The sequence below is a fragment of the Polistes dominula genome, unplaced genomic scaffold, assembly GCF_049000335.1.
Source record: "Polistes dominula isolate Pdom_NZ unplaced genomic scaffold, Pdom_raw_medaka contig_16, whole genome shotgun sequence".
NCBI classification, from domain to species: domain Eukaryota; kingdom Metazoa; phylum Arthropoda; class Insecta; order Hymenoptera; family Vespidae; genus Polistes; species Polistes dominula.
Genome location: NW_028301040.1, coordinates 6,310,385 through 6,338,324, shown reverse-complemented (window position 1 = coordinate 6,338,324; position 27,940 = coordinate 6,310,385). Strand labels below are relative to the sequence as shown.

At 29.4% G+C, this 27,940-nt stretch overlaps 5 protein-coding genes and 2 long non-coding RNA genes across 17 annotated transcripts in view; 4 read left to right on the top strand and 3 right to left on the bottom strand.

Moving 5' to 3' along the window:
* Positions 1-139: 139 nt before the first annotated feature.
* Positions 140-5,357, top strand: Gabat (4-aminobutyrate aminotransferase). Its single transcript, XM_015320681.2, has 10 exons — positions 140-344; positions 2,431-2,558; positions 2,746-2,913; positions 2,989-3,075; positions 3,145-3,340; positions 3,409-3,581; positions 3,657-3,797; positions 3,884-4,041; positions 4,115-4,383; positions 4,485-5,357. The coding sequence occupies exons 1-10, from the start codon at positions 287-289 to the stop codon at positions 4,598-4,600; spliced, it is 1,494 nt and encodes a 497-aa protein (XP_015176167.1). The 5' UTR covers positions 140-286; the 3' UTR covers positions 4,601-5,357.
* Positions 5,035-10,145, bottom strand: LOC107066234 (VPS35 endosomal protein-sorting factor-like). 2 transcript variants are annotated; one of them, XM_089174597.1, is made up of 18 exons: positions 9,746-10,143; positions 9,568-9,655; positions 9,291-9,503; positions 9,060-9,222; positions 8,775-8,983; positions 8,567-8,697; positions 8,314-8,490; positions 7,890-8,234; positions 7,702-7,802; positions 7,408-7,589; positions 7,195-7,338; positions 6,957-7,120; positions 6,719-6,881; positions 6,453-6,645; positions 6,237-6,376; positions 5,976-6,137; positions 5,628-5,894; positions 5,035-5,544 (listed from the first exon to the last, which is right to left on the bottom strand). In XM_089174597.1, exons 1-18 carry the CDS (start codon positions 9,757-9,759, stop codon positions 5,458-5,460), a joined length of 2,943 nt encoding a protein of 980 aa, XP_089030723.1. In that variant the 5' UTR covers positions 9,760-10,143; the 3' UTR covers positions 5,035-5,457. The 2 variants fall into 2 exon arrangements, with proteins under 2 accessions (XP_089030723.1, XP_089030724.1); XM_089174598.1 differs by lacking the exons at positions 5,035-5,544; positions 5,628-5,894 and having other exon boundaries at positions 6,038-6,178; positions 9,746-10,145.
* Positions 10,146-10,651: 506 nt separating this feature from the next.
* LOC107066153 (SUZ RNA-binding domain-containing) lies at positions 10,652-12,809 on the top strand. Its single transcript, XM_015320498.2, is given in 5 exon segments — positions 10,652-10,953; positions 11,453-11,523; positions 11,598-11,706; positions 11,708-11,797; positions 11,868-12,809. Coding segments are annotated over 5 exon segments (519 nt in total). The 5' UTR covers positions 10,652-10,899; the 3' UTR covers positions 12,063-12,809.
* Positions 12,810-13,177: 368 nt separating this feature from the next.
* On the top strand, positions 13,178-17,251 carry LOC107066263 (late secretory pathway protein AVL9 homolog). The gene is made up of 9 exons (XM_015320736.2): positions 13,178-13,418; positions 13,674-13,871; positions 13,948-14,176; positions 14,255-14,444; positions 14,515-15,034; positions 15,116-15,250; positions 15,441-15,829; positions 15,903-15,991; positions 16,061-17,251. Exons 1-9 carry the CDS (start codon positions 13,341-13,343, stop codon positions 16,270-16,272), a joined length of 2,040 nt encoding a protein of 679 aa, XP_015176222.1. The 5' UTR covers positions 13,178-13,340; the 3' UTR covers positions 16,273-17,251.
* Positions 17,252-17,371: 120 nt separating this feature from the next.
* LOC149031822 (uncharacterized) lies at positions 17,372-19,712 on the bottom strand. Its single transcript, XR_016177338.1, has 2 exons — positions 19,164-19,712; positions 17,372-18,414 (listed from the first exon to the last, which is right to left on the bottom strand). It is a non-coding gene; the product is annotated as an uncharacterized LOC149031822 (long non-coding RNA).
* The window catches only part of Tlk (Tousled-like kinase), a 49,428-nt gene continuing 40,104 nt past the window's right edge, over positions 18,617-27,940 (top strand). The window contains exons 1-2 of one of the 10 annotated variants that reach the window (XM_015320569.2): positions 18,617-19,103; positions 24,273-24,317. In XM_015320569.2, coding sequence (XP_015176055.1) covers positions 24,287-24,317 — 31 coding nt within the window. In that variant the 5' untranslated portion in view covers positions 18,617-19,103; positions 24,273-24,286. Of the gene's footprint in view, positions 19,104-21,782; positions 21,964-22,293; positions 23,507-24,005; positions 24,318-27,940 lie in introns of those variants that run through there. The other 9 variants (XM_015320566.2, XM_089174782.1, XM_015320568.2 and 6 more) reach the window with 9 other exon arrangements.
* On the bottom strand, positions 21,985-22,522 carry LOC149031821 (uncharacterized). Its single transcript, XR_016177339.1, has 2 exons — positions 22,381-22,522; positions 21,985-22,306 (listed from the first exon to the last, which is right to left on the bottom strand). It is a non-coding gene; the product is annotated as an uncharacterized LOC149031821 (long non-coding RNA).

Here is a 27,940-nt window from a genome sequence, read left to right as displayed (position 1 = left end):
AACAAGCAGATAAAATTCGAAGCTGACGCTGGCGCATTAGAGTCCACGTTTTAATAATCGTAGAGATACTCGGTGTACGTGTTCGTGTAAGATCGAGTCCTCTCGGCTTGTAGAATCGGATAGTCCTCAGACTCGAACCATCAGTACGAATCCAACCCTCATTGCGATACGATTCAGAGAGTGTGTCAAATCTTGTCTCGAAAACGTTAAATCTCTTCTCTTCAATTTTGTTCACTTAAGCTGCTAATAATTGTTCTTAATTTCACTTAAGAACAACCAATTAGAAATGTTAATTAACAAGTGGCAGACTGTTCATCCTCTAGCACGCTGTTTCCTTCTCAGCGGTAATTATTCAATTTTTCAATTATAATTTTCTATCTAAGCTCTTTAAATTTATATAAACTGTTCCCTTATTTTGTGTCATCTGTAAAAAAATATAATTTTTATAATATTTTTCATTTATTTAAAAAAAATATAAGAATGATCTGAAACAAAATTGATCTGAAATTTTCTGTTGGAAAATTTGGAACATTTTTGTATTAAAAATATTTAAATGGAAATGAAATAAAAGGTAATTGAAAAACATGTAAATTGTGTGAGATAATGATTGAACGATCAATAATCTCTTAATTTTTTTTTTGTATCGAAAGATACAGCTTTATTCAATTGACAATTTGACCTACTCATAGAATTTCCATTGTAGGTTTCGATCGATTGAATGAATACACATCCTTCAAGAGCTTTCGAGTCAATTTCAAATATAAATATATAAATATACATATATGAAAACGTGAATGGAAAAAAAGAATCGTTTATCGTGAAATTTCGAAATAAGAAAAGATAACAAGATATTACACGCGAGTACAATATAAAGTAAATATAAGATTAGAATTAAGACAATCAATATGTGATAAAATTTTCCTTACTCAACTATCTCTTATGATAATTAAAATGATAATAAACTCTCAACGAAGTAGTAAATAATTTTTGCAATGATTAAACTATTAGCACTTTTGATTATCAATTGATAAACTAAACAAATATCAATATTTTGTGTAATATGTTTCACGAGAGTATTTGTAATATATCGAGAATCTCTTGGATCATTTTCTATCTTATCTGATCTTAAATGAATTTAATGAGATTATTAATCAATTTGACATTATAGTAAAAACATATGTATATATATATATATATATATTAGGGTGGGTCAAAAAAATGACTTTTTTTTTTTTCAAGTGCCACGGAAAAATGAGTTGCTAGACACCTTAAAACAATTCTCACCAAATATGAGCTCTTAATTTTAATAGGAAGATCCTCCGCATCGCAGTTTTTTTTTTTCAGTCTAATAGATTAAAATTCATACTTCATTATTTATTGATTGTACAGAAAAATGTTCTAGACAAATTTTGTAGGAAATTTAATGCTCTACAAAAAAGGTATCTTATATTTTTTCCGTAAACCTCACCATTGGAATGATATTAAAGATTTAAATTTGATGATTTTTAGACAAATTTCATTTTTGTTTATGAATTTTATAACTCGACAATAAATGACTATTATAAGATGCGCAATCCAAATTTTTGTAGGAAATTAAGTGCTCTATAAAAATGGTGTCTTATGTTTTGACGATTAAATTAAGCGTTCAAAAGATATTCAGAGACAAAAATCAGTACACATGAAAGTTTGATGATGAATATCTTTTGAACGCTTAATTTAATCGCCAAAACATAAGACACCATTTTTATAGAGCAGTTAATTTCCTACAAAATTCGTCTAAAACATTTTTCTGTACAATCAATAAATAATGAGGTATGAATTTTAATCTATTAGGCTGAAAAAAAAAAAGAAAAAACTGCCATGTGGAGGATCTTGCTATTAAAATTAAGAGCTCATATTTGGTGAGAGTTGTTTTAAGGTGTCTAGCAACCCATTTTTCAGTGGCACTTGAAAAAAAAAAGTCATGTTTTTGACTCACTCTAATATATATATATATATATATAAATAACCTAAATAATAAATTATAAATAAATATAAAAAACCTTATTATATATGTATATATATATATATAAATATAAAACATATAGTATAAAAGCTATAATGCTTAGATAGTTGAAGCAATTGATTTTAACTGGCATTAATAAAAGTAATCGTTTTGGTCGGTCGAACAAATGCTCTCGAATGATGTGATTAAAATCGACCTGAGTCCTCCATCTCACTGAATAATATTTACGTGTGATATTGTATCTCATCGAGTTTTTTTTTTTTTTTGGATTCCATACATAAGAAAATAAAATTTGATTTTAATGATACGGCAATTGAAATATTTTTCATATTTTTATATTAAAATTATTATTACCCTGGTATATTTTTGGAAATGGTTGTTGAAGAGGATTTTTTTTATTATTTTTTTTTTTATTATTATTACAGGCCAGAGGATCCATTGGAAAAGATGTTTGACTGGATCTGCATTGAAAGAACCAAAAGAACCGGTAGTTATAACAGAAATACCTGGACCACGTTCCCGAAGTTTGCTTCAGGAATTAAATTCGATACAGGTATTTTAAACAAATGATCTTTAAGCAAATTAATTATAAAATTTGTATATTAAATCTCCTTTTTTATCTTTCATTTAAAAAGTAAAATAATAATAATAATAATAATAATAATAATAATAATAATAATAATAATAATAATAATAAAACTGACAAAGTAATTTCGATATGAAATTTGTTTTTTTGGCAGCAAGCGTCCTCGGTCCAATTTTTTGCTGATTATAATAAATCTTCTGGCAATTTCATAGCTGACGTAGATGGTAACACATTATTGGACGTTTATATGCAAATTTCGTCGATACCTTTAGGCTACAATCATCCAGCCATGTTGAATGCTATCGCCGATCCGATGAATCAAGTAAATAAAAAAATAAAAAATAATCAAATTGTTGGAAATTTATTGGAATAAAAATTTGTAAATAATTTGTTGTAGAAAGTCATAGTTAACAGACCGGCGTTAGGTGTATTTCCAGGAAAAGAATGGCCTAGCAGATTGAAAAAGATTTTTCTTAGGAAAGAGGTAAACGATTAATGTGTTAATTAATTAATGAACATACAAATAAAATAAAACAAAGATTTGTACATGTAGGTCGCTCCCCCAGGATTAACGCAAATTACCACAATGATGTGTGGTTCCTGTTCAAACGAGAATGCTTTCAAAAATATTTTCATGTGGTATGCAGAAAAAGAACGTAAAGGTGCACCATTTACCAAAGAAGAAATGGAATCTTGTATGATGAATTTATCACCTGGTTCTCCTAAATATTCAATCATGTCTTTCAAAGGTATACAGAAAAAAAAGAAGAAACAATTTCTTGCAAAATTATCAAATATCAAAGCAAATATTTTGTAGGTGCATTCCATGGCAGAACTTTAGGCTCGTTATCAACGACGCACAGTAAATATATACACAAGATGGATATACCAGCATTTGATTGGCCAATAGCTTCGTTTCCTGAGTACAAATATCCTCTAGAAGAAAATATTCGCGAAAATAAAGAAGAAGACAAACGTTGTTTGGCCGAGGTATCGACATTTTCGATATTTTTTTCTTACCAATTAAAAATTACATTTTTATTAATTATTTTTTGTCAATGGTAGGTCGAAGAATTGATCGAAAAATACAAGACTGAAAAGAAAATACCTGTAGCCGGTGTCATAATCGAACCAATTCAATCGGAAGGTGGTGACAATCATGCGTCTCCTGAATTCTTTCAAGAACTTCGTCGTATTACATCTAAAGTAACCATTTATTTCATCCTAATCACATTACAATTAATTGCTTCATGTTTTATCATCAATTTAATATGTTTTTTATTTTTTATTAGCATGGAATAGCTCTGCTCATTGACGAAGTGCAAACCGGTGGTGGGCCAACCGGGAAAATGTGGTGTTACGAACACTTCAATTTAGATACTCCACCAGATTTGGTGACCTTCAGTAAGAAGATGCAATTGGGTGGCTATTTTCATCGGGAAGATTTGAAGTAGGAAAATCATTATTTTCAATTATCCTAATTTGTAATTGATAATTTTTTGTTTTTATTTTTTATCACGCAGACCGAAACAATCCTATCGTGTGTTCAACACGTGGATGGGTGACCCAAGTAAATTGATATTACTTGAAGTAGTATTAGACACCATAATAAAAGAGGATCTTTTGAATCAAGCCAATCGAGTAGGCAATTACTTGTTGAAGGAATTGAAAACTCTACAAAATGAAAATTCTACGATAATCAATTCCGTTCGTGGTCGTGGAACATTTATAGCTTTTGATTGTAAAACGTCTGAAAGTCGCGACGCTCTTATCAAAAGATTATTATCTAAAGGTAACAAAAACCAAAAAAGTGTTTCCATTAAAATTTTTTAATAATAATAATAATTATTATCTTCTGTCTCTATCTGAAATATATTTTTCCATTGTAAACAGGTATACAAACAGGTGGATGTGGTGCCAAAGCTGTAAGATTAAGACCAGCATTAACATTCACGGAACATCATGCTGATATATTTTTGGACGGTTTACGTTCAGTTTTAAAAGCTTAAGAATCTTATGCGAATTTATCTTTAAATTCGCGTTTAAAAATCACACGTCTTCCATAAATTATAGTTAAATATTATTTTTCAATAATTTGTTAAAAAGAAAACTTCTACGAAGTTTATTGTTGGATAATCGAAATATTTTTCTATGGCAGTTTTATTATCGTATTTAATTATTATCGATATTAATAATAATAATAATAATAATAATGATAATATCAGGAATTAATTTGATCGGATATAATCAGTATTGGTCAAAAGTTTATTACAATTATTTATTATTGCACTTAACGTTTTAACGTATTGGAATCTTATTATTCAAAATTTTTCTTATTATTATTTGTTTTTTGTTACTCGTATTTATATTTGCAATATATTCTTATTACATTTGTATATTTGTTTTATTATTTTTCATAGAATTGATAAAAAATTGTACTTTCTTATCAAACATTCAAGTTCAAACAATTCATTTTAATAACAATTTTTAATATACGATAGTACAAAACATTTGTTCCTGTAATTTTAACTTTATATATATATATTTCGTAATATTATTTGGCTGTATCGCTTAAAGTTAACTTATATTATATAGTTAATAATACGTTCTTAACTTACTTAGTTCGAATAATTATTTGAATTTAAATTATGCATTTTCTTTAATTTAAATATGTAAAAAATTCTCCAAAAAAAAAAGCTATCGCGTAACAGCAACATGTCTTCCAAAATAACTGCCAATAAATTCTGTTAAGCAAATAACAAAAAACCTACCGCTATCTTTCATTTTTAGCTCAACGTTGGAATTTTTAATATTCTAAGGAAATAGCAATTAGATCAAAACAAAAATTACTTTATTACTTATCTATTTATTTATTCATTTTTTTGAGAATCTCGGCGAAATGTTCGTATTCCTGGCAATGCATTTTTTGCATCATATATGCTATAGTTTTTATCTAAAAAAAAAAAAAAAAAATTAGTTTCAATATCTAACATAAGTCTATAATATTTGAAATTAAGAAATGAAAAATTAAAATACCTTAACTTTAGAATCAACGGAACCATGCCGTTGAGATAAATTCCACAGATTGACAGCAATATTTGCTAAAGCAGGTTGACGTAAATCTGCTCTTATAATTAAACGATTGAAAAGTTCTAACGCGAGAATAGATTGTTTATCCAATTGATCATTAGATCCGAGGTATTTCAAATGATTCAAAATTTCTTCCATTATTTTCGAACATATTTTGTTGACTTCTCCGAGAAACTTTTGATCAGATCCATAAAGTTTATCATTGGAATCAACCTATAAAAAATAATCAATCTATCTCTATATAAATATGTTTAAAAAAAAAAAGAGATCTTATATGGAAAAACTAGAAATTACCTTGTCTATATGATAGGGATAATTCTCTTGTGTTACAGTTGAAAGAAGATCAAGTACACGTAAATATAAGTATGCTTTAGTTGAGGTAGTTTCGTCGCAACAACGTTGAACAGCATTGAGCAATCCTCTCATTAAATATAAAACACCATGTTCTGGACTGTCCTATTGTATTAAAAATATTTGCTTTTTATCTCAAAACTTAACTGCAAATAATAATAATAATAATAATAATAATAATAATAATAATCAATAAATACTAACCGGAACGACCAATAAAGTGGACAGGAAATTGGATAGATATGACAACAGATATGGTTGTGAATTTTTTTGTCTCCCATCAATGTCTATCGTTTTAGGCATCTCCGGAACCAAGCTTAACGCTGCTTTGAAACAAGCATCGGCTAATAAAAGAAAAAACAAAATATGTATATTTTAAAAATTGAAAAAATAGGATTTTAAAAGAAAACTTTATTTTACCTTGACCCAAACATTGGTTCAAAAGTGCTACTTGTCCTGACAACAAGTATAATTGTAAACGAGTATGTACTAAAGTTAACGACGGAATGGTTATGAAACAAAATGCTGCACATGCACGTACGAAAGCTGAAGTCCTTCTAGTATGATGTCCACGTATTATTTTCCTTGTATCCACAGCTAATCTATTAACACACTAAAAATCCAAAATTATTATAAATATACTTGAATTATTTTCAATACAAATTATAAAATATTTTGTTCTTCACCTGTATGAGTTGAATATGAACGCTATCCAAATTAGGAAAAGCTGCTCTAGCTTCGACATAAAAGTTAAGTTGTTTTTCGAAATCCCTACCATAATCAACTCGTTGCACTAAACCACAAATTAATTGTCCTATTTGACGTTTTTCATCTTCGACGGTCAAAGCACTGCAATCATTAATTAAATACACACAAGAAATATAAATAACAAATGGTACGTTGTTTATAAGAAATAATACATACCTAACAGAATCGTGCATTATTCTAGCGATAAACATCAGAGCATTTATAATAATTGGATCTGTAATAGGACTGTTCTGATTGCTTAAACCTTCTATGATGGTTTTACAAACTTCGACTCTAATACTTTCTTTGTGGAACAAATCTATCAATGGCAAGAAATTATCCTAAAATTAAAATATTAATTTTAGTGTGAGTTTTATAATAAAATTGGATGTATAGAAGAAAATATTTGATTTACCATAGCCAGTAAGGATTCAAAATCTTGCGTATAAGCAACTATTTTTTCAACAACTGTTTGCAATTGCGAATAATAATGCTCGAAGATTCTATTTGGACTAAGACGATCGATTATTTGTCCGAGAAACATATTCAATTCGTTGACCTTAAATATAATATATAAATTATATCATATATATTTAATTGTACATTAAGAAAAAATTGTATGACTTACAGAAAAGTGGAGAACTGTGAATTGTATCCAAATTTCAATGCAATGCATAAATTTGGTAGGATCTTTGAGTTCGCTGATATATTTCCATATTACTTGGAGTACAGCTTGACAGTCCTCTTTCGGTGGAGATTCTTTTACGAGACACTCACCTAAACTTCTGTATAATAAATGCTGTGGATATCCTATTGGATAATGAAATGAAAAAAAAAACAAGATTAATACAATATCTATTTAGTGAAAAAATAATAGTCTATTTACATTACTTGAAATGGTGTAATTTATCTCGCTCATTACCATCATCTTCACTTTCTGCTATTAAATTAACAAAATCCATAGCACGCACAGCGATGTACACTGGTTTGAATGCTGTCAATATAGAGTTTAGCAATAAGGAACTAAAACAAACCAGAAACAATAGAGAAACAAATTATTAAATAGATTTCACATAGGATACTTATAAATGCATCAAATAAATGAAATACCTTTTGGTCTGTTGTTTGCATCGAGAAAGAACTTCCTCTAAAAGGCTATCCGAAGCTGTTGCTACCAGGACTTGTAAAATCCAATCTAATGCAGGTAGATAAAGATTTAAATATGAATGCAAAGACATATTTTGTTTAGCTAACTCGAGCTTTACTGATTGTCCAAACAATTGATGATATGTAAAAAGAAAATCGTAAAGATTTTCTTTTGCAAATTCGAAATCTGAGGTTTTGTTTAATGCAAGTCCAACTCTGCACAAGTAACATCTAGCGTAAACAGCTATCAAGGGATTCCCAATTCCTCTTATCATTCGAGTTATGCGTAACAGAGCTGTATGAAATTCACTGAAAGCAAGGAATAGCTGATTTTAATATCACATTACTTCAAATGATTATTATAATTAATATTAGTCAATTATTTTACCTCGTTGTTAAAAAACTATAAGATTTTATTATTGCCATTTCTACGTAAAGTCTTGGAACTAATTCTCTTATTGATGCTATTTTATAAAACCAGTTTCGACACGTTTCCTTTGCATTTTCCGGTACCATACTTGGCGTAAAATTATCGGGCAGGCTTGTAGGTACTTTACTCCCTGGTCTATAAAATTATAATTAAAATATACGATAAAGTGAATTTTTAATTCTAACAAAATAGAATCAATAGTAAAACTAACTTGAAATATTCAGCTTTGACTTTCAATCTTTCATAAACAAGTTTGCCAAAAATATCTAAAATATCTGTGATCAATACAAATTTGCTAGGATAAAAAGCCATTACAGATGTATCCACTAATAATTTAGCACACTGAAAAAAAATCAGATTTAATTTTAATCTTACGGTATAATTTTCATGAAAATAATATCTAAAAAAAAAAATCATACTTGAATCGCAATTTTCAATGCTTTAACCCTTTGATCGGAATGCCATGCTTGTACTAATTCATTATTTAATTGTTCGATCCTAGCAGTGTACTCTTGCTGCGACAAATCTAACATTTGTCTAACTGATCCTTCTTCAAAATCATCCAGTTGTTCTAATCTTGTTCGTACTTTATCAACCATTGTTCCACTTGGTTGTACTTTGACCAGAACTACAATAATTCAATTGTAAATACCGTAATATTAAAAAATCTGATACAAGTTATAAGATGAATGATAAATGTATACCTTTCTCTCCTCCTGACAAAAAACTAGTAACGATCGATAATTTTTCCGATGTAGTATATTTACTTAAAATAGCATTGCGTCTAGCCAACCATGGCTCGACTAATTCATCCGTAGTATCTCTAGGCTTTTTACCAGGAATTGCTGTAACGCAAGAGTAATCCCACTGCAATGAAAAATTAATTAATTAAATCTTTCTATGATTTTTATAAAAAAAATTATCATACAAATTACCTCATCCGCAGCCATTTTAGATAAAGGATCTAACTCTTCTCGTGCAAATTGGGTTAGTGGATCAGAACCATCCAAAGTAGAATGGCTCATTAATGGATCCATAGACAAATTTGTTGGTAAAGGTGTATGAGTTGGTGTTGGGGTTCCTGTTGAAGAACCAGTGCTTGTACTTCGTAATACATTTCTTCTGACTCCACTACGTCCATTGATTAACTATAACAAGTTAATTTTATAAAAATGTTGTTATAATAATACATTTATTATTTAAATATCTTACAGTAACTGTAACTGGTTTTAGAGGATGTTCAGTTACTTCTTCTAGTCGAGCATATTTTACAGATCCATAATCCACTGGTTTTGCTACCCTACAATAAATATATGACAAATTTAATTGTAAAATAATGAAATTTAATGTAAAATAAAAAGATTTGATAAATTTATTAGCAAATACAAACCATTCTAATTCCATTGTGCTCTCTGTTCATTTATATACACTACTTTAATATCTTGATTGAAATGTGTTACACGCAAAATTAATTATAATTAAAATTTGAATGAATATTTAACATTACTAAAAACAGCAATAATTATTAATTGTTTCTGTACAATGCATTGGTGTATATAAATTTAGTAAATTAGAAAATGTACAAAATTCATTGGTGATAAACGAGTGACATTACTAGAAGATAAAATTATCTTATCACTTATATAAATAACTTTTTCATTAAACATTATCTATATTCGTAACTTTAAATAATTATATCAAATATCACATTATTTTACAATATAAATTAATCACAAAATATAATAAACTACTATATTTTACCAATCAAATATAATGACAGCTGATATACAATATACAAATGCTACTGCAGCGATATCTACTGTCAAATTTTGAAATTAAAAATATGCGGGAGGTAAGACACAAAAACAGTCGGTAAATAAAATGAAACATTTTTCAATTTATATGTCTGAAAACAATTGATATTATTAATGTTGACAAAAAAAAATTATTTGTAAACAAATTCGTTCAAGGATATTAATTGTTAATCATTTAATAAATATTCCAATCTAAAACCAACGATAATGTTCGATGATGGGGATAATTTCTACATGAAAATTGAAGATATTTTTGAGCTAAAGCGAAATTTTCAAAAGAATTAAAATTTCTTAATATATTTATTAATTGAACTGTAAAAAAAAATAAAAATTAATAATAATTCGTTTTATAAATAATAAGAAATAAATTTAAAGTAATTATTTTGTATGATAGTTAAAAATAAATTTGGTCAATTTCGACAAATGGCAGCTAGTCCATTTAAATATTGTATATATATATACATTAGAAAAAATATTACAAAGTTGATGATAAAAATAGTCTATTGAATAAGAAAATGTTTCAAATAGAAACGTTCATCTAGGAAAGATTGAACATCTTTGGGTGGCTAATCTGATATAAAATACCACTATAATATTTCGTACTAACAAAAAAAGACGAACTTTCCAACACCCTCTACTTCCTTGAAAGGTTCGAGCTCTGTTCGTGCTATCTCGGATATCTTGGGTTTGACTTGTGAAAGTCAAAAATTAATACTTAAATATTTGTGAGATGTCAGCAGTAGATGATGTTTTAGAAAGTTGGGAAGATATAGATGATCCAGGGGTAGGTTTATTATTAAAATGTCTATATAATAATATTTTCTATCTAATTAACGATGTTTAAGTTATCATGTTAACCTATTTTACACATGAAATCTTTCAAGTGAGAATATCTCGTTGCTGTAACCATTGTGATGCGCACTTATTGTGATCATTAAATTAATTATCTTCATGTATTATATTTACAATATCAAATTTATATATATATATATATTTGTATAAATTTATATCATTGTTTTTTCATATTTTATTATTGTTCTGATATGATTTATACAAATGTTTGATAAATATGGAATGAAATTGGAAAGATAATTTATCAATATACTTTCACATTTCTAGTCAGTTTTATTGCTACGGTAATACGAATCAAATGTTAGGGAATAAACATATGTTAAGTAAATATCAACATATATATTTTATATCTTATGAAACATCATACATGTTTTTTTATATTATAATTATATGATATTTGTAAATATAAATATGATTATATAATATTGTAGGTTCTTGAAAAAAAATTGGATGTTCTTCAGTTGGATACTGTAGAAGCAATAGAAGAAATAGAAGCTCCTAAGTAAGATTGATAAATCAGTTCAAATAGATGTAATATTAATTATATTTCATGTAAATATAAACGTTATATTTCAGTTTCAAGACTACTACCAATGATAATACCAATAATACAAGAATGATTATTTTGGGCGATGATGGAGTAAGATCTCAGTATGTACCACCAAAGCCTACAGTTAAAATATTGAAAAAGACCAACAAGAGATTCTCAGGGTAGCGGGGATGGTCCTATGTTAAATGAAGAAAAACCGAAACAACCAATAAAATCATTGAAACAGGTATGTATACAAATGAAAATATATATCCACTCGTAGAAAAGATTAATGTAAATATAATTGAACTAATTAGAGGGAACAAGAGTATGCGGAAGCAAGAAAAAGAATATTAGGAGAAGAAAAAAGTCCCGAGGAAAAATTAATTCAAGAAATAAATAAAATTCAACCAAAGTTTTCAATACCGGGAGGAAGTAGTTCTCTTCCTAATAATGTCACTCGTATGCCTATCGGTCCAGATGGAACTCAGGGATTTAATGTACGCAGGTAGCATGTCTTCCAGGGATCAACCCTTATCACCCATCTTTTTACTCTCCTTCCTTCTTCTTGGCATGGGAAAGAGAGGCGGCTATGAGGCCGACAGCAGAGAACAGCTTTGTGTTCCTGACCAACTGCAAGAATTTAACTCTATTGGTCTTAAGCGTAACACATCGAGAGCTGTGCCCTGCAGGTCATTACATAGAGATCGCGCAAGTCGATCCCCAAGATTATATTCTATCGGTGAAGACGCGTAACTTGTAACAGTGATAATAATCATTATGGGAAATTAATATTATGATTTGTTAATGTTTGCTATATTTTAAGGATTACTATTTGGAAAGAAATAAGAAAAAAAAACAAACGGGAAGCAAAGAAAAGATTTTTAAAAAGACTCAAGAAAAAGTAACAAGAGAGAAAATATAAAAATTCAAATTAAATTGAATAATTCTGACATATATATATATATATGCTAGATGAAAATAAAAAAAAATAAAAAGAAAAAGATAGAAAGTTTAGCATGCTATCAAATTATATTTTACTCTCAAACCTTGTAATAATTCTTAAATATCATAATTGACCTATAACAGTAAAAGTTACCTACGTATTATTTTCGTAGTTATTTCTATAGATAGCTGTATTTAGATGTAAAATAAACATTCTTATGTTAAACGACAAAGTAATATTATCTTAAATATTGTTTACATAAGTATCAGATTGTAATTGTAAAATGATTATATATAAAATAATTTAACGATAATTGTTCAACATCGAATTTCTATATATTATTACCCTCCCTAATAATATTTGTAAATAATTCATAAGTATATTGAAATATATTTATGAAATAACATGAGATGCAATTGTTTAAAAATTAAATTAAAAAAAAGAAAACTAATTGATTATCATTTATTGTTCCTCAATAATATTGTCTGCGATATCTTTGTATATGTAATAACAAAAAAAAACTATGTTTATTTAGTAAACAAATATCATGAACTATTACAAGTGTGCCAATTTCAAAAAAATTGGAGGGGGGACGATCGCACCGTCTCCTTGTTAGATAAGTTTAAATGTATAATGTTGGCAACATTTGATTGTATAGAAATCATGCTAGACATATTCTAGTATATCATGGCGCATGTCAAATCGTGTGTCTGCTATCGGTTCCTCGGTCACCCGTCGTACGAAAGGGTGTTTTAACAATTTTGAAATGAAAAATAGAAATTCGTTGCAACGATAAATATCTCTTCAATATAAATTCAAAAGATTTCTATTCGTCTGAAATTATATGAAAAGTATGGCTGAATCAGCTGGACCGATCCTTCATGTCATAGTCGTTGGATTTCATCATAAAAAAGGATGTCAAGTAAGCGGATCTCTTCTGTCAAAATGAATAACCTTTATTTGATAGGTTTTAAAAAACCTTATTGATAATTTTCAACTCGTTTATTTATAAGCATATTCCTTGTTAATATAAACGATGTTATTTAACGATAATTATAGTGGTAAAGTTAATGTTGTTCGGTTTGAAAATTATAAATTAAAATCTATGTAAATTATATGTACACACACACATTCATTGTTTATTGAGGTGTTTTTTTAATAATTTTTAAACGCATAGGTCGAATACTCTTTTCCACCGTTGGTACCAGGTGCACCAAATGAGTGTCCACTCGGTTGGAAGTACTTACCAACTCTAGCATTACCTGATGGATCTCATAATTATGATGAAGATACTGTTTATTTTCATTTGCCTAGTCTCAATGATCCTAAACGTACCATTTATGGTATTTCTTGTTTTAGACAAATTCCTGTAGAGGTAATTATAATCTAAAATCTAAATCTAATATCTAATATGAGAACTATGAATAGAATATAATTAAATATGTTCACAGAAATTAAAGAATCGAACTTCAGATATAACTAGAGGAACAGTACAAAAGTCAGTTTGCGTGTTAAGTACTTTGCCACTTTATGGTCATATTCAAGTGAAAATGGCATTGATAACACATGCATATTTCGAGGAAGGAGATTTTAGTAAAGTGTCGTTATTAGAAGACACTTATCGTCATCTTAATTCATGTATGAGTGGCGAAAGTCAAATACCGCCTCAAGTATTTGTTGGTAACTATCTATTGTAAATGTATTTTCGTATTAGCTAAATTGTACATTTATATATTTCAATGATAATATTATTTGTAGGTTTATCCGCCAGAGATTTTATATTACAATTTCGCCATAAAGTACTACTTTTATTTAAATTACTTTTACTGGAAAAAAGAGTAGTCTTTTATCAATCACCTGTACAGCCATTATGTGCCACAATATTAACTTTACTTTCATTATATCCCGGTATGATCGAACATGGTCTTCAACAAGCAGCTTGTGTCAGGTATTTTAAATGAATTTATAGATTTGCTATACAGTTTGTACTTGTATTATAATTTTTCTTGTTCTAATAGACCATCCAGACCTATGTCTCCCATACCAACTTTTGATGATGAAGAAATTGCATTAAATAGTATCGATTCTAATTTAACTACCACAAATATTCTAAAGGAAAACATATCAGATCTTACTCATATTAATGATAACTCTAATAGAAATTCCTTATGTATAAATGATAATAAAACTATTGAAACTATGGAAGGAAAATGTCTGGACGAGTTTGGTAATATGACCATACAAAAAAATAATAACGAAAATTTAAATGAAAAAATAATCGATGTAGTAGAATCAGCACAAGAGTGTACTGAAAGTTATGAAGAAAATAATTCTAAGTATTCGCCAAAAGGAAATGACAATGTACACAGAGTTCATAGTGTTAATACGATTACTTTAGGCATGGGTGATGCCGATAATAGTTTGCCACGTGATACGAGCAATGATGCATTATCTGATGCAAGATTGACCAACAATATAACTCAAATAGCGCATATAAATCCGGAACAATGTGGAATGCCATTGAGTTTATTTACAAAGGTACATATAACCATTTGTGTTTAACAAGTCAATTAAAGCCGTAAAATAATTTCTAATGAAATTCATTTGTTTATTTTCAAGGGATACCTTTGTCTACCATATTTATCTTTACCATATTTAGATCTCTTAGGAGATATTAATGTTAGAGGATACGTAGTTGGAGCGACGAACGTTTTATTTAAACAAAAAAAACAATTGATCGATGTTTTAATTGAGGTGAGTCGAAACAAATCATTTGTTTAATTAACCGTTCGATATTATTATTGGACTTTAGGTAAGAAGGTATAAAACGTGCTCAGAATATTTCTTACGAAATATATAATACTATAAATATTTTAGTTGAATGTCATAATTCAGTGATAAATCCAAAAACACGTGCGATTTTATTTTGTATTATTTATGGAAGGTTGAAAACACAAGAATAGAAGCTACTGATCCAGAATTGAGAAGACAATTACATCTCACTACTGAGGATCTAAGATTTGCAGATTACATAGTTAGACATGTATCAGAACCTCGAAAAGATATTTTCTTGGATGGAGTTGGATGGGAAGGTGGAGATGAATGGATTAGAACCCAATTTCGAGTGTATCTTTTAAGTATGCTGCGTACATCGATGCAGCAAGATACGCGACAGTCAGATCACTTTAATTCTACGTTCATGGCTGCTTGGCGTATGACAAATAATTACAAAATATGGAGTAGCTTGAATAAACCGGAAATCAATAATATTGAACCTGGTCATCCTTTCGCTGGTCAATTATCCGTTCAAGATATGAAATTACGTTTCTCGCAGTAAGTTAATCAAATAAATGCAATGTTACATTAATTTGATATTAATCATTTAAATGTTACTCTTTCATAATAGTACTATGCAAAATACTGAAAGTGGTAGGAAACTCAATCAAGCAATGCTTTCAACGGGAAGAGCGGTCGCGACTACTGGAAAAGCAGTAGGTAAGATAAAACTTCCTAACCAACAATATTATTTCAATAAAATATTCAATATTTTGTTTGTAATGCAAGGTGGTGCGATTTCGCAAGCTAAAGGAGCTTTTTCTAACTGGTGGAGTACGTTAACGACAGCACAAACAATAGATGAAATGAAGACTGATAATCAAGCTTCGAATATTCATCAAACAACTCTTTCAAATACTATCGAAAAAACGCCAACTGACAATGAAGATTTAACTATTGAAGCTAATAATACGGACGTAGTAGTAGCAACCGTAGATTGATAGAAGAAACCTTAACATTACTTTATGGTTAAAAATAATAATTTTTTAAATCTGATTTATAAGACCAGAAGCATTCTAAGAATGACGACAGACTATTTCTTCGAGGAATCTGGAAAATTCAGTAAGTACTGTGATAGATATCAAACTTTGATTATATTATCACAGAAACAATTTTTTTTGTTTTCTCGGTTATACATAAAAAGTTAATTCAACGAATATACGTACATATACATGCATATATACATACGTGCTCAAAAATCATTATTCGTGTACAGAACGCATACTCGAATCATTACATTTTTAGTAACAATGGACGTAATGTTTATAAAAAAAAAAAGAAAGAAAGAAAAAAATAAGGAAATGCTTTAGTATATAAAAGTGTAGACGTATTTCTGATCATAAACTTTTTCCGGTAGCATGTATAACTTACACCGTAGGTACATGTTTTTTTTTTTTTTTTTTTTCGTAATATTAGCTCGCAGTAAAGAAAATAAAAAAAAAAACAAACCATAAACTTTATTATGTACATTTGTTTATGTATGATATAAATTTAACTTCTTCAAACGTAGAAAGTAAATATAAAATACTTAGATTCATTGTTAAATACATCCTTTTTGATTTATATATAAATCTCACTTGAAAAGTACCTGTATCGTTATATTTTGTATATAAAACGTGAGAGACGAGTTTTTAGATATATTCGTTCGAAAAATATTCATTTTTTACAAGATGTAATATTAATCCATCGATTGAAATATTTATATATATATATATATATATATTATCGTGTTATAATATATATATATATTATCGTGTTATAATATATCGTTTTCGATTTTATTTTGTCAAAACAAACAAACAAACAAAGAAGAAAAGAAAGAAAAAATATTTTATTTTTCCTTTTATATTTCAATCGAAAACACTACTGAATAATTGTGATGTTTATTTTAAGTAAATAAGCTAAGTTATAAGAGATATATATATATATATATATATATATATATATATATATATATATATATATATATATATATATATTATGTGAATAGATTATTTTAAAACTTACATTTATATTTAAATAACGTAAAACCCATTGTGATCCTTAAGTATTTTTTAATTTATTTATTTTGAAATTAATATTAATCGAATATAAATGTAGTTTACGTGTATACTCTATGATCTTTATATATAGGAAACATTAACACGTTGATATCGCCACTTAACCCAAATCCTGGGTTGCAACTCGAAATATTTCGCGAAAGACATGAAGTGAAGAGGGTTAACATATAGTGCATAAATTGCATATGCGAATTTTAATCTTTAGAAGAAACACCCTTAATCTACGATCTAGCGATAATCAACGTGTTAAATGTAAAGCAGTTGTTTATACGCTGCTTAATGTAAAAAAGAATTCTCATAAATAGTGCTATATATATATATATATATATACTTGTTTGTAACAAGTAAGACGGTGACAGACACACACGCAAACACACGTATATAAATAATTATTATTATCGATCTTTTAATCTTCGTTTAAATAAAAAAATTGTATACGATTATTGAATCATAAAAAAATAATTGCTCATTATGAATATTCTAGTAGTTACTTTATTTCTGCATTACAAATAATTGTAACTATCTTTTTTTCACTTTGAAAAGAAAAAAAATTAAATAAATATCAATACACTTGATATTATATAAATAATTATCTGATAAATATCATTTTTTACATTGATGTATCCGTTAAAGGAATTGTTGAATATTTATTCTAGCGCAATGATATATTTAGAATATTTGATTTTATTCAACAAAAATTATTTTATTTCGAATTCAATAACAAATAAACAAAAATGAAGAAACATCTTTAATATGTTTTTAATTAAATAAGAATAGTTGTATTAAAAATAAAAGAAACGTATAGATATTACAACTTTTGATAACATTGTGTATTGACATATTTATTATAAAATGCTATTGATTTAATAATTTTAGAATAATAATAATAATAATAATATAAAAATTATTAGTTAATATCATATTTAATCTTAGAAAGTGTATTGTCGACAATATAAAAGTTATGCAGTTAATGACGCAAATGAAAATTATCCATTCCTTTTTTTTCGATGTTAATAATATTTTCTGTAAACGTAAAGAAACATTATTGTAATAACTTTATTTCTAATTTATATACTCTTACGAAAGAATTTTACATTTTTATAAATTATAAACTACTCGATATCTCTATCTTCTTATTTTCGAGATAATTATATCTGTTTATAGATTTCAATAAAATCTGAATGTATGTGTACATATATGAATGAGTCAATGAATTCAAATGAAGATAAATTAGCCGTCATGATAACAAATAAAATATAAAAAAGAAAAATTGAACTTTTTTAAAAAGATAAAATCATATTTTCTGTTCGTACATTAAATAATAATTAAAAGATAAATATAGATTCTTTAAACTTTGTTCGCGCGAGTAAGATTTTTGAAACAAATAAAAATATTATATCGAAGCGAAAGGAAAAATGAAATAAAAATCAAAACAAAAATACGCTCGCATTTCCCGCGTTTGAAAAATATTTCAAAATACGATTATGGAAGAGTACTTTAAAAAAAAAAAAATATGATCGTCTACGACAGGCAACATGACGTCACATCGTACAAGTTCGGATAAATAAAAGCTGAGTATTGTTTTACAAATCCGTGTTACAACAGTCGTGCTACCGTTACACGCGTATATAGTTTATTATTGTAAATTATGATATATTCGTCGTACAGTGTTAAAATCAACTCTAATAATACTATCGGCTTGACATCGAAAGGTATGAATAATATGATACCATCTTATATTATAGTTTATCGCGTTAAATAGGTTACGTTACCAATTTTAATCGCGTTCATCATACTTGCACAGCTCATGCTTTTAACATTTATCCTTTACCGTAGCCTCTATTCGAACGAATTTATACACGAAAATCATTTATTTTTCGTATTAACATTTTTATTAAATATTCGATTAATCTCAACCCATTAAATTATAAACAATAATAATTATTTAAAAACAAATATAATTCTATACAAAGAGGAGAAAAACTATGACTACGATATGTGTACAAATTTAACACGACGACCAACCATTATGATAGTATCATGTTTGCCTTACTATGAACCAACACGTACACACGATTAGATTTGTTTCTCAACGTACCACAAGAATTCTCTTATCGTATGAGAAACACAAACAAAAAAATAAGAATGCAAAAAACAATCAAGAATATTAAATGGGTAAGCATAATTCTTGGACGTAACGGTATTTTTATATTTCTAACATTTTTCATTCTTTCCTACAATCAAATGTTTTGAACATTTGGAAAATTGAATGGATCATACATATCTTCTACATCAAACAAGATGCTTTACATTTTGTGAGAGTCGCATTGGCGCATATAAAAGTCGTTCAGTTTCAAGGTCGTTATGGGCTGGTCGATAACTACGACTAACGTAATCCCTCTTTCTTCCCTCCCTCCTCAACCTCCTCCAACAATCCTTCTTCTTTTTCTCCTCCTCCTCCTCCTCCACCTCCACCTCCACCTCTTCTACCGCTCTTTTCAAGAAAACTAATTCGAACTTGTGCTTTTAATGCACTTTTATTTCGCAACCTCGGTTGATTATCTCATTCTACATTTTTTGTCCTTTTTTTATTCTCTTTTCTTTTTTTTTTCTTCTTCCTCTTCTTCTTATTATTTATGCGTATACGATCTAAATCCCCTCATGTATTATACAATCAAAAAACATGAATTCAATGAATATATTGGAATACATTGTTTTGGCACGTAAAACTAGTTTACACTGTTATCAGTATAAAGTGACACGCCTCTCTACACTTTCGATTTTCCCAAGCGTAATACATATATATATATGTATATATATATATATGTTTATGCATATGCATATTAATTGAAAATGATTTTCTTTTCTTTTTTGGACACTGGAAAAAAATATTTCACAATAAGTGTAATCTAATAATAAGAAAACAATTTCGTAATGGTTTGAAACGTATTAGGTTGCTTGAAAAGTAATTTCGTTCTTTCAAAATGATTAGTTAATGACGATTTTTTCATAATTATTTACAATTTACAAAGCTTTTTAAATGATATGTTTCACGTTGTTATACGACGATTACCCATCCATCATTGTTTTTATTTAGTCGTCATCTGCTTCAACTGAATGACCAAGAGACGCGGTGCATTTTTCAAATTGAAATTACCTAAAGGAAATTTGGTAAATAACGTTTACTTAGCACATCCTTTTGTTCTTATTTGCATTGCATTATTACGCTTACGGTAAAGATTAGGTATCAATTTTCGTGTGAAAAACAAAATTACTTACCAAGCAACCTATTTTATCATCGAGAAAAAATATCAATATTGATTTTCTCTAATATCGACCATATCATTCATTTGTAACTTCGAAATAATAAGAATAATTAGACGAGATATTATTGTCCACAGTTATTATATTATTAATTGTTGTTATTAAATACTATACATATTATGTATACGTATATATATAGTATTTCTATTCTCCTAAATTGATGATAAATATCAACAAATGTTTAAAAACCAAACTCTTCCGTACAAGTTGACGCATATCGTGTATCGAGAAATGACAAGGCAGGAACGATACAGGTCGATTCAACGATAACATTCAAGGCCGATCTCTCTCTTAAATACACGAGACCGTAAGGTTGCGTTTTTCGCGTAATCGAAGCACGATGCACTCGACTTGCATATGTATATATATATATATATATACACACATAAGAAGTGTATATGTATATACTTACGTTTAGGATTATGAAAAGTGCGCACGCATAACCTGCTCAACTCGAATCTTACCAATCCCGTTCGATCGTAGCGTCACGTGGTGGCGAACGTTGATCATTCGACCTATCGAATAAAATCGGTATCGTTTCACGCCGGGTATATAATGGCGATACGCTTCACGGCATAAATATACGATCTAATTTCATATTATGCGGGCGCGCGATTTAATATACGCGATTAAACATTATAAATAATCATTCTATTTGATAAGCTAATTCGATCAATTAATGTGACATTTTATTAGAATATATTCGAATTTATAAATGATATAACGAAGTAATTAAAAAATTGAAAGAGAGCGAAGATGTGATGATGATGATAAAGAAGATTAAACATTTATTTAATTAGTATGTCGTGAATTTGGGATAAAGCTGTCAGAAAAAGGAAATGATTTCTGCGCAAGTAGTGAGACTGGTTGATCAGCCGAAGTGCCGAATAAACATATCGTAGCTTACCGATAATAGCCGAAGCTGTTAAAAAGATAGGAAGCAAGCAAGCAAGCGAGCGAGAAAGAAGGAGGGAGGTAGTGGGAGAAACGAAAGAGACCACAAGAGGGGTAATGCAAAAAAGAAGGAAAAGAAAGAGAAAGAAAGAGAGTCTGGCTGCAACGAGCAAAGCGACATCACTGATCTTTTGCACGGCAAATGCATGCGCGAGTGCAAAAGAAAATCGCCTTGATTTAAAGCCGGCGTGTTGTGTTAAGTTGGTCGAATGTTGTCGTTATCGTGTGAACTCGAAATTAGTCGAAAGGAGGAAAAAGAGCATTCGTCGATTAATACCTGCGACTGGACATTCTGTAAATAAAAGTCTAACAGTATTAGTGATAACATTAGTATTAATAATAAATAGTAGTAGTAAATTGTAGTATTATAGTAATAGTAGTAATAATAACAATAGTAAAATACAGTAGGTCGTTTTTACGATACGTAGTAGGTTGGATAGAGAGTGCGCTGGTGATTTTTTCGTTTCTGGTGTGTGTGTATATGTGTTTCCTTCTCTGTCAGTCTCCCCTCTCATTCGGTATGGCGTTTACACTTACAGATACACAGATACATGTTCGGCTCTTGACGTTCTCGTCCTTTTACCTTCGCCCATCGTCGGCTCCATAGTAATCAGCCGGTACGCAGCGCGTACGGGAGCTACGGCGTCGTTTACGTACTACACACAACATACGACAACTTTTCTTTTATTCCGTACTATTATTCATACGTACGTAAGAATAGTAAATACGTTCACGTAAATTCATTCGACAGTTCCATCATTGGTTCGTACGCTGGTTGTTCGTTTTTTTGACGTGTTCCTTAACTTGGCTATTTGTTGGCTCGTCGTTTCTTCGTTCGCGCATTCGAGTGGCCATGCGAGAAAGGGATAAATCGGTGACGGGCGGTTGGCGGCCATCTTCCAGATGACTTTTTCCCCTTTCTTCCGATAAGCGGAGTGCACTATGCCGTGAAAGAGAAACGAACGGGTAGAAAGCGAGAGAGAGAGAGAGAGAGGGGGAGAAAAAAGAATAAGAAAGACCATAGGAAGGAAAGAAAAGCTGAAGAAGTGACCATTATGCGTTGTGACGTGCATTAAAAGAAAAATATCGTGCTTACTTCAAGTACGATCATTTATCAAGTAGAAGAAAAAGACTATTTAACCTTCTTAGTAGTGTTGAACGAATTTAAAAAAAAAAAACGTCGGAAGTGGGAGAGAAAAATAGAAAGGAGGAGAAACAGTTGGTCGGCGTGGGAGTTAGGGGGGTTTCTAGGAGGAAGCCAGGAATCGAGCGAAGAAGAAGAAGAGGAAAGAGAAAGAAAGAGAGAGAGAGAGGGGCGAGGGAGGGAGAGATAAAGAAAAGAGAAGGAGAGAAAAAACATCGAAAATTTTCCCTCTCCACCCTCCACGTTCTATTACCCTGTACATATTTACGCCTATCATGAGAGTTTATTTCTACAGTCATCAAAAGTTATATATCAGACTTGACGAATTAATTAATAATCAGTCTCTCTCTCGTCAATCGCATTAATTTTCTACAAAAAATCCTCGTTAAAGTGTGCCCAATTGAACGTACAATCGTTGTAATGATAGAGAAAAGTTTGACTACTATTCGTGAGTAATCTTTAACTGCGGCCATAACCTCAAAATTGTCCAGTGAAAACATTTTGTTTAAGAAGAATAGAAGAAAGAAGAGAACAAAAAAAGGAAAGAGAAAATAAGAGGCCAATCAAATTCTTCCATAACCTCTCTCTCTCTCTTTCTCTTTTTTATCCGTTTATATTCGACAACGAATTTTGAAGTTGCATTTATAAAGGAGCGAGAAAAGCGGCAAGGTTTCACGATTACATTTACAACAGGTACGGGTCGTTGTAAATTCGACATCTTTGTTCGACCACTCCTTCTACAAAGTCGTCGTCGACAATTTTTCCTTTTTCCCTTTTCATTTTTGTCCTCGTTCTTGTTGTTGTCTTCGTCATCACCACACACAGCCTGTTTCTATTATAAGTTTTTGTTCTCTTTATCATCGTCATAGTCATCGTCATCGTCATCGTCATCGTCATCGTCATCCTTTCATTGAATCAGATTTGGGATTTGTTTCATTTTTGAGATACCATAACCTTCTTCTTCTAAATTAAACATTCTATTTATTGTTCTGATTCTTGGATTTTTCCAATTCTATTTGTATATCTTTTTTTTATATATCTTTTTTGGTTAGATACTGTCACTTTGGAATTATTTTGATTGATTGGTTGTAAATGTTTAAGTTTAAGTTTGTAAATCATAGTGTACACTTTTGATATTTGTTTCATAGTGAAACATAATTTTAAGGTTATGATGATCTTTGTGTACTTCTAGAAATTGTTAACTTGATTTCTTCCTAAGTTACTAATTGAATCAATTTGATCATTCATTGATAAGAATATCAATATGCATAATGGAAATGGTGCGAAGATGTAACTATGTAATCAGTTTTGATAGAACCAAGAACTCATTGGTTTGTTCTAAGAAGCTTGTGAAAAAGTGTATTTAAAGTGTTTTAATTTTATACCAAAGACAACTGTGTGTTGTGACTTACTCGAACAAGATGGATATCAGTGTAATAATGCAGTGTCGACTTTACAGATGGATAAACAGGGATGACTGAAAATTGTTGGAACTCTGGTGGTGGTGAGTCTCACTTCGTAATTTTGCATGCATAAAAACCTTTAGGTGTTAAGAGAATCTTCTCCTAAATTTATTTTATTTTTCTTATTATTACTTTTATTTCTTTTTTGCTAATTGTTTTTATTTTATTTCTTTTCTTACTTCATTTTTTATGATAAGCCTTGATGAAAGGAAATTTTATTGTTTACATATAACATCAAAAGTTATACACATCCATTCTAAAGATATCAAAGTAAAGTCTGATTTATTTCATTGGTCTTAGCACAATACACTTGTATAAAACTTCTAGTCGAATCAGCATTACTCTTGTAATATTATTTGTTGTAACCAAGTTGACATCTTTTGCTTTGATGACAATAATAAGATACATAAATTTCTTTGCGAAGATATCTAAGATAGATTAGATAAGCTAGGTAAGAATTTATAGGATGACATTGAGTCTTTAATGGGCCATCTTATAACGCATAATTATGACTTAACATAATTTCTGATCATCATAAGCCTTTAATGTATACGCAGACTTTCTGACATTTTTATTTTTGCACTGCGTAACATGACACATAAAAAAATTTTGCTGGTCGTGCTACAATACGAAATAGGTTTTAAATTAATTCAATTATTATTTTAATTGGAGTAAACAATAAAACGAATTAAGCAATCTTTGGCTATCGAAAGAGATGATGAGCATGAAATAAAAATCTCTTCAAATTCTTTGATGTCTAGATTTTATTTCTAAATTTGTAAGTAGCATATGCTTGTTCCTTATGCATCGCTTTGTCAATTAATTTAATTGAATTATTTCTTTTAATCATTAATTACAATAATATATATATATATATAATTGTATAACAAACCGAGATAGAAAATTGTAGGTCTCGGTTAGAAATTTTGATACTGGTGAGAAAAATTTTAGTAACTGCATAAGATCTTTTGTATCTTAAAATGCCTAAGATTGTATAACTTCATGTTTTTAGACATTTAAAACAAATTTTATGCAAGAAAATAGGACATATACTAATTTAAGTATCATTATAATAATATTTTTTTTCTAATTATATTTTTTAAATTTCCCGCCCCCTTCTCTCTCTCTCTCACTCTCTCTCACTCACTTACTCACTTATGATTCAATTATTCACAAAATTTTAAATTAAACATTTTTATTAATAACTTAATTAATTTGTAATTAAATTATTTCAAAGTTAATAGGTTTTTTTTATTTTTTTTTCATCTTCAAATTACTATTATTAATGCATTATTATTATTATCATTGTTTCCGTTATATCGAGAAACAAATACGTCCATCTATTGCACGTAATTACTATCGTTATCAGCATAAATTGAAAAAAGAAAAAAAGAAAATATTTCATCCAAGAGATTAATATTGTACAATTAATTTTATATATTTGATAAAAAAATATACATATATATATATCTTTAGGATTAATTATTATCTAGCAAACAAAAAGAAAAGAAAAAACATTTATTTTGCGATTACAAAAAGAAGGAGAAGATGAAAAAAAAAATAGGAAATAAAGTAAAAAGAAGGAAAGGAAAGTAAGGGAAATAAACCTAATCCTCAAAGGGAAGTTTTTCGTAGGTAATTATCACGAAGCTTCTCGCCACCATGTTTTTTCGTATTCATCGACTGCGACTGTCTAGACTCTAGAGAGTTGCGCAGGATCTTCTTTAAGTTTCTTAATCTTATTAATATTTAATTAGCCTGCTTACGTATATACATGCGCATGCCTTAAACATTCATTTTAAACATTGTATTTTATGTCCGCATAATTACATTTTCAAATTTGAATATGTTAAACACCCTCGGGGGTATCGGTATAGGAAAATAATATTTTTTATTTCATTTCCATTCTAAAACAAAATCAGATGACAATAGTAATAATCAAAATAATAGGAATATGATGATGATGATGATGATGATGGGGTTAATTAAACGTAATGACATGAAATAAATTAATGAACAATTTTAAAAGAGGATTTATTTTTCAAGACGTCCGATCAATCAGAATGGCTGTTGGGGATCAAATCTACGATCAGCCATGTTTGTTTCGGTGTAGACGCACCTTTACGATAACGTTCAAGTTAAACGGCAAGTTTCGACACGATCTTTGAATGATGATGCGTATCTGTGTGCTGCTTATATATGGATGATCTGACTGACTGACTGACTCCCTGTCTGTCTGTCGGTCTGTTTGTTTGTTTGTCCTGTATGTTGCTGTATTTGTCCGTTGTGTCGTCGGTGTACTTATGTGCCGGGTTCCGTGCACTCCGGGGCTCATGAGCATTGAGCGCGCGTCATCGTTCGATGAAAACCGTGGGCTATGCACGTTGAGCTAGCGCTAAAGCGACACTTTAATCGCTAACTGGTCGCGCGAGATGTCTCTTTTCTGATTGGCTCCGCCATGTTTTCGTTAAATCGCGGGCGGGAACACCAAATACCTTACAAATTTCATTCCCATCATCTTTCGCAACAAATATATAAAGTACAAAGAATTTCATTATTATTTACAATTTGTAATCATCTTGTTTAGAAATTTTCTTCTATGCATGCATTTCTTGTATGCAATGTCTATTCGTAATCATTTAGATTTGAATTTATAAATCTTTGGAAATATTATATAGTCGTCGTTATTAAAGAAAAAGAAAAAAGTAAGCTTTTTTGTTTGATCGCGCAGCTTTGTACGCGCCGATAGAAACTACACAACTACGTGCATTCAATGTCCATCTTTACGCGCATGCGGATAAAAAAAACTTTGCTTTGCTGACTAAGTACTGTCAGAATCGCAAATATTCCGATATAGCTGGCTTAGAAAAACATAGGTTCATCTTTATGATCATTTTTATGGCGAGAGTAGAATTCTTGGTCTATGATGACGATGATGATGATAATGATGACAACGAAAACAACAACAGCAACAATCACTATGACTATTTTGCATATTGTTGATGAGGTTCATTCTAATGAGAATTTCTATTTGTTCGTTTCTATTTCCTTTTCTCTGTTTCTGGCCCAATTGTTCTAAGGACGTTCGACCATGTAACTTGGATCGATCAATATTTCCAACGCCCAGATGAGAGAGAGAAAGAGATATTCTTCTATATAAACTCGAACCCAGTAGGACGTTTCTGTAGAGAGTATACTTTGAAATATATCTTCCCCTTCTCTGGTGTTCATTTATTATCGATCGAATTGTTGCTTTCTTGCAGAGAAAAGATTCCTTAGATAGACTAGGAACTATTATTCGACATACGACATATTAAAATATGTATTTGTACACCCATAAATAAGAATTTACGTTAATCCTTTTATATGCAACATTTTCTAGAACAAGGCGACACATCTCTCTTTCTCTTCTAACGCAAGAAGAAAAAGTTTCGATCTTAAGTATTCCTCGAAGAAGTTTTTTTTCTTCTTTTTTTTTTGTCATGCTCGGCAGATTGAAATAATAGTTTGTTGTTGTAAGTTTCGCTAAGTTGTTGCTTGTGATATACAATGATGCAAGGGAGAATATTTGTTGTCACAATCTGTGATGAAAAAGATTAGGATAGTAGCAAGATCGTAACGATACGTCCGGTTTAATATCGTTGCCGTTGTCGTTGTCGTTGTC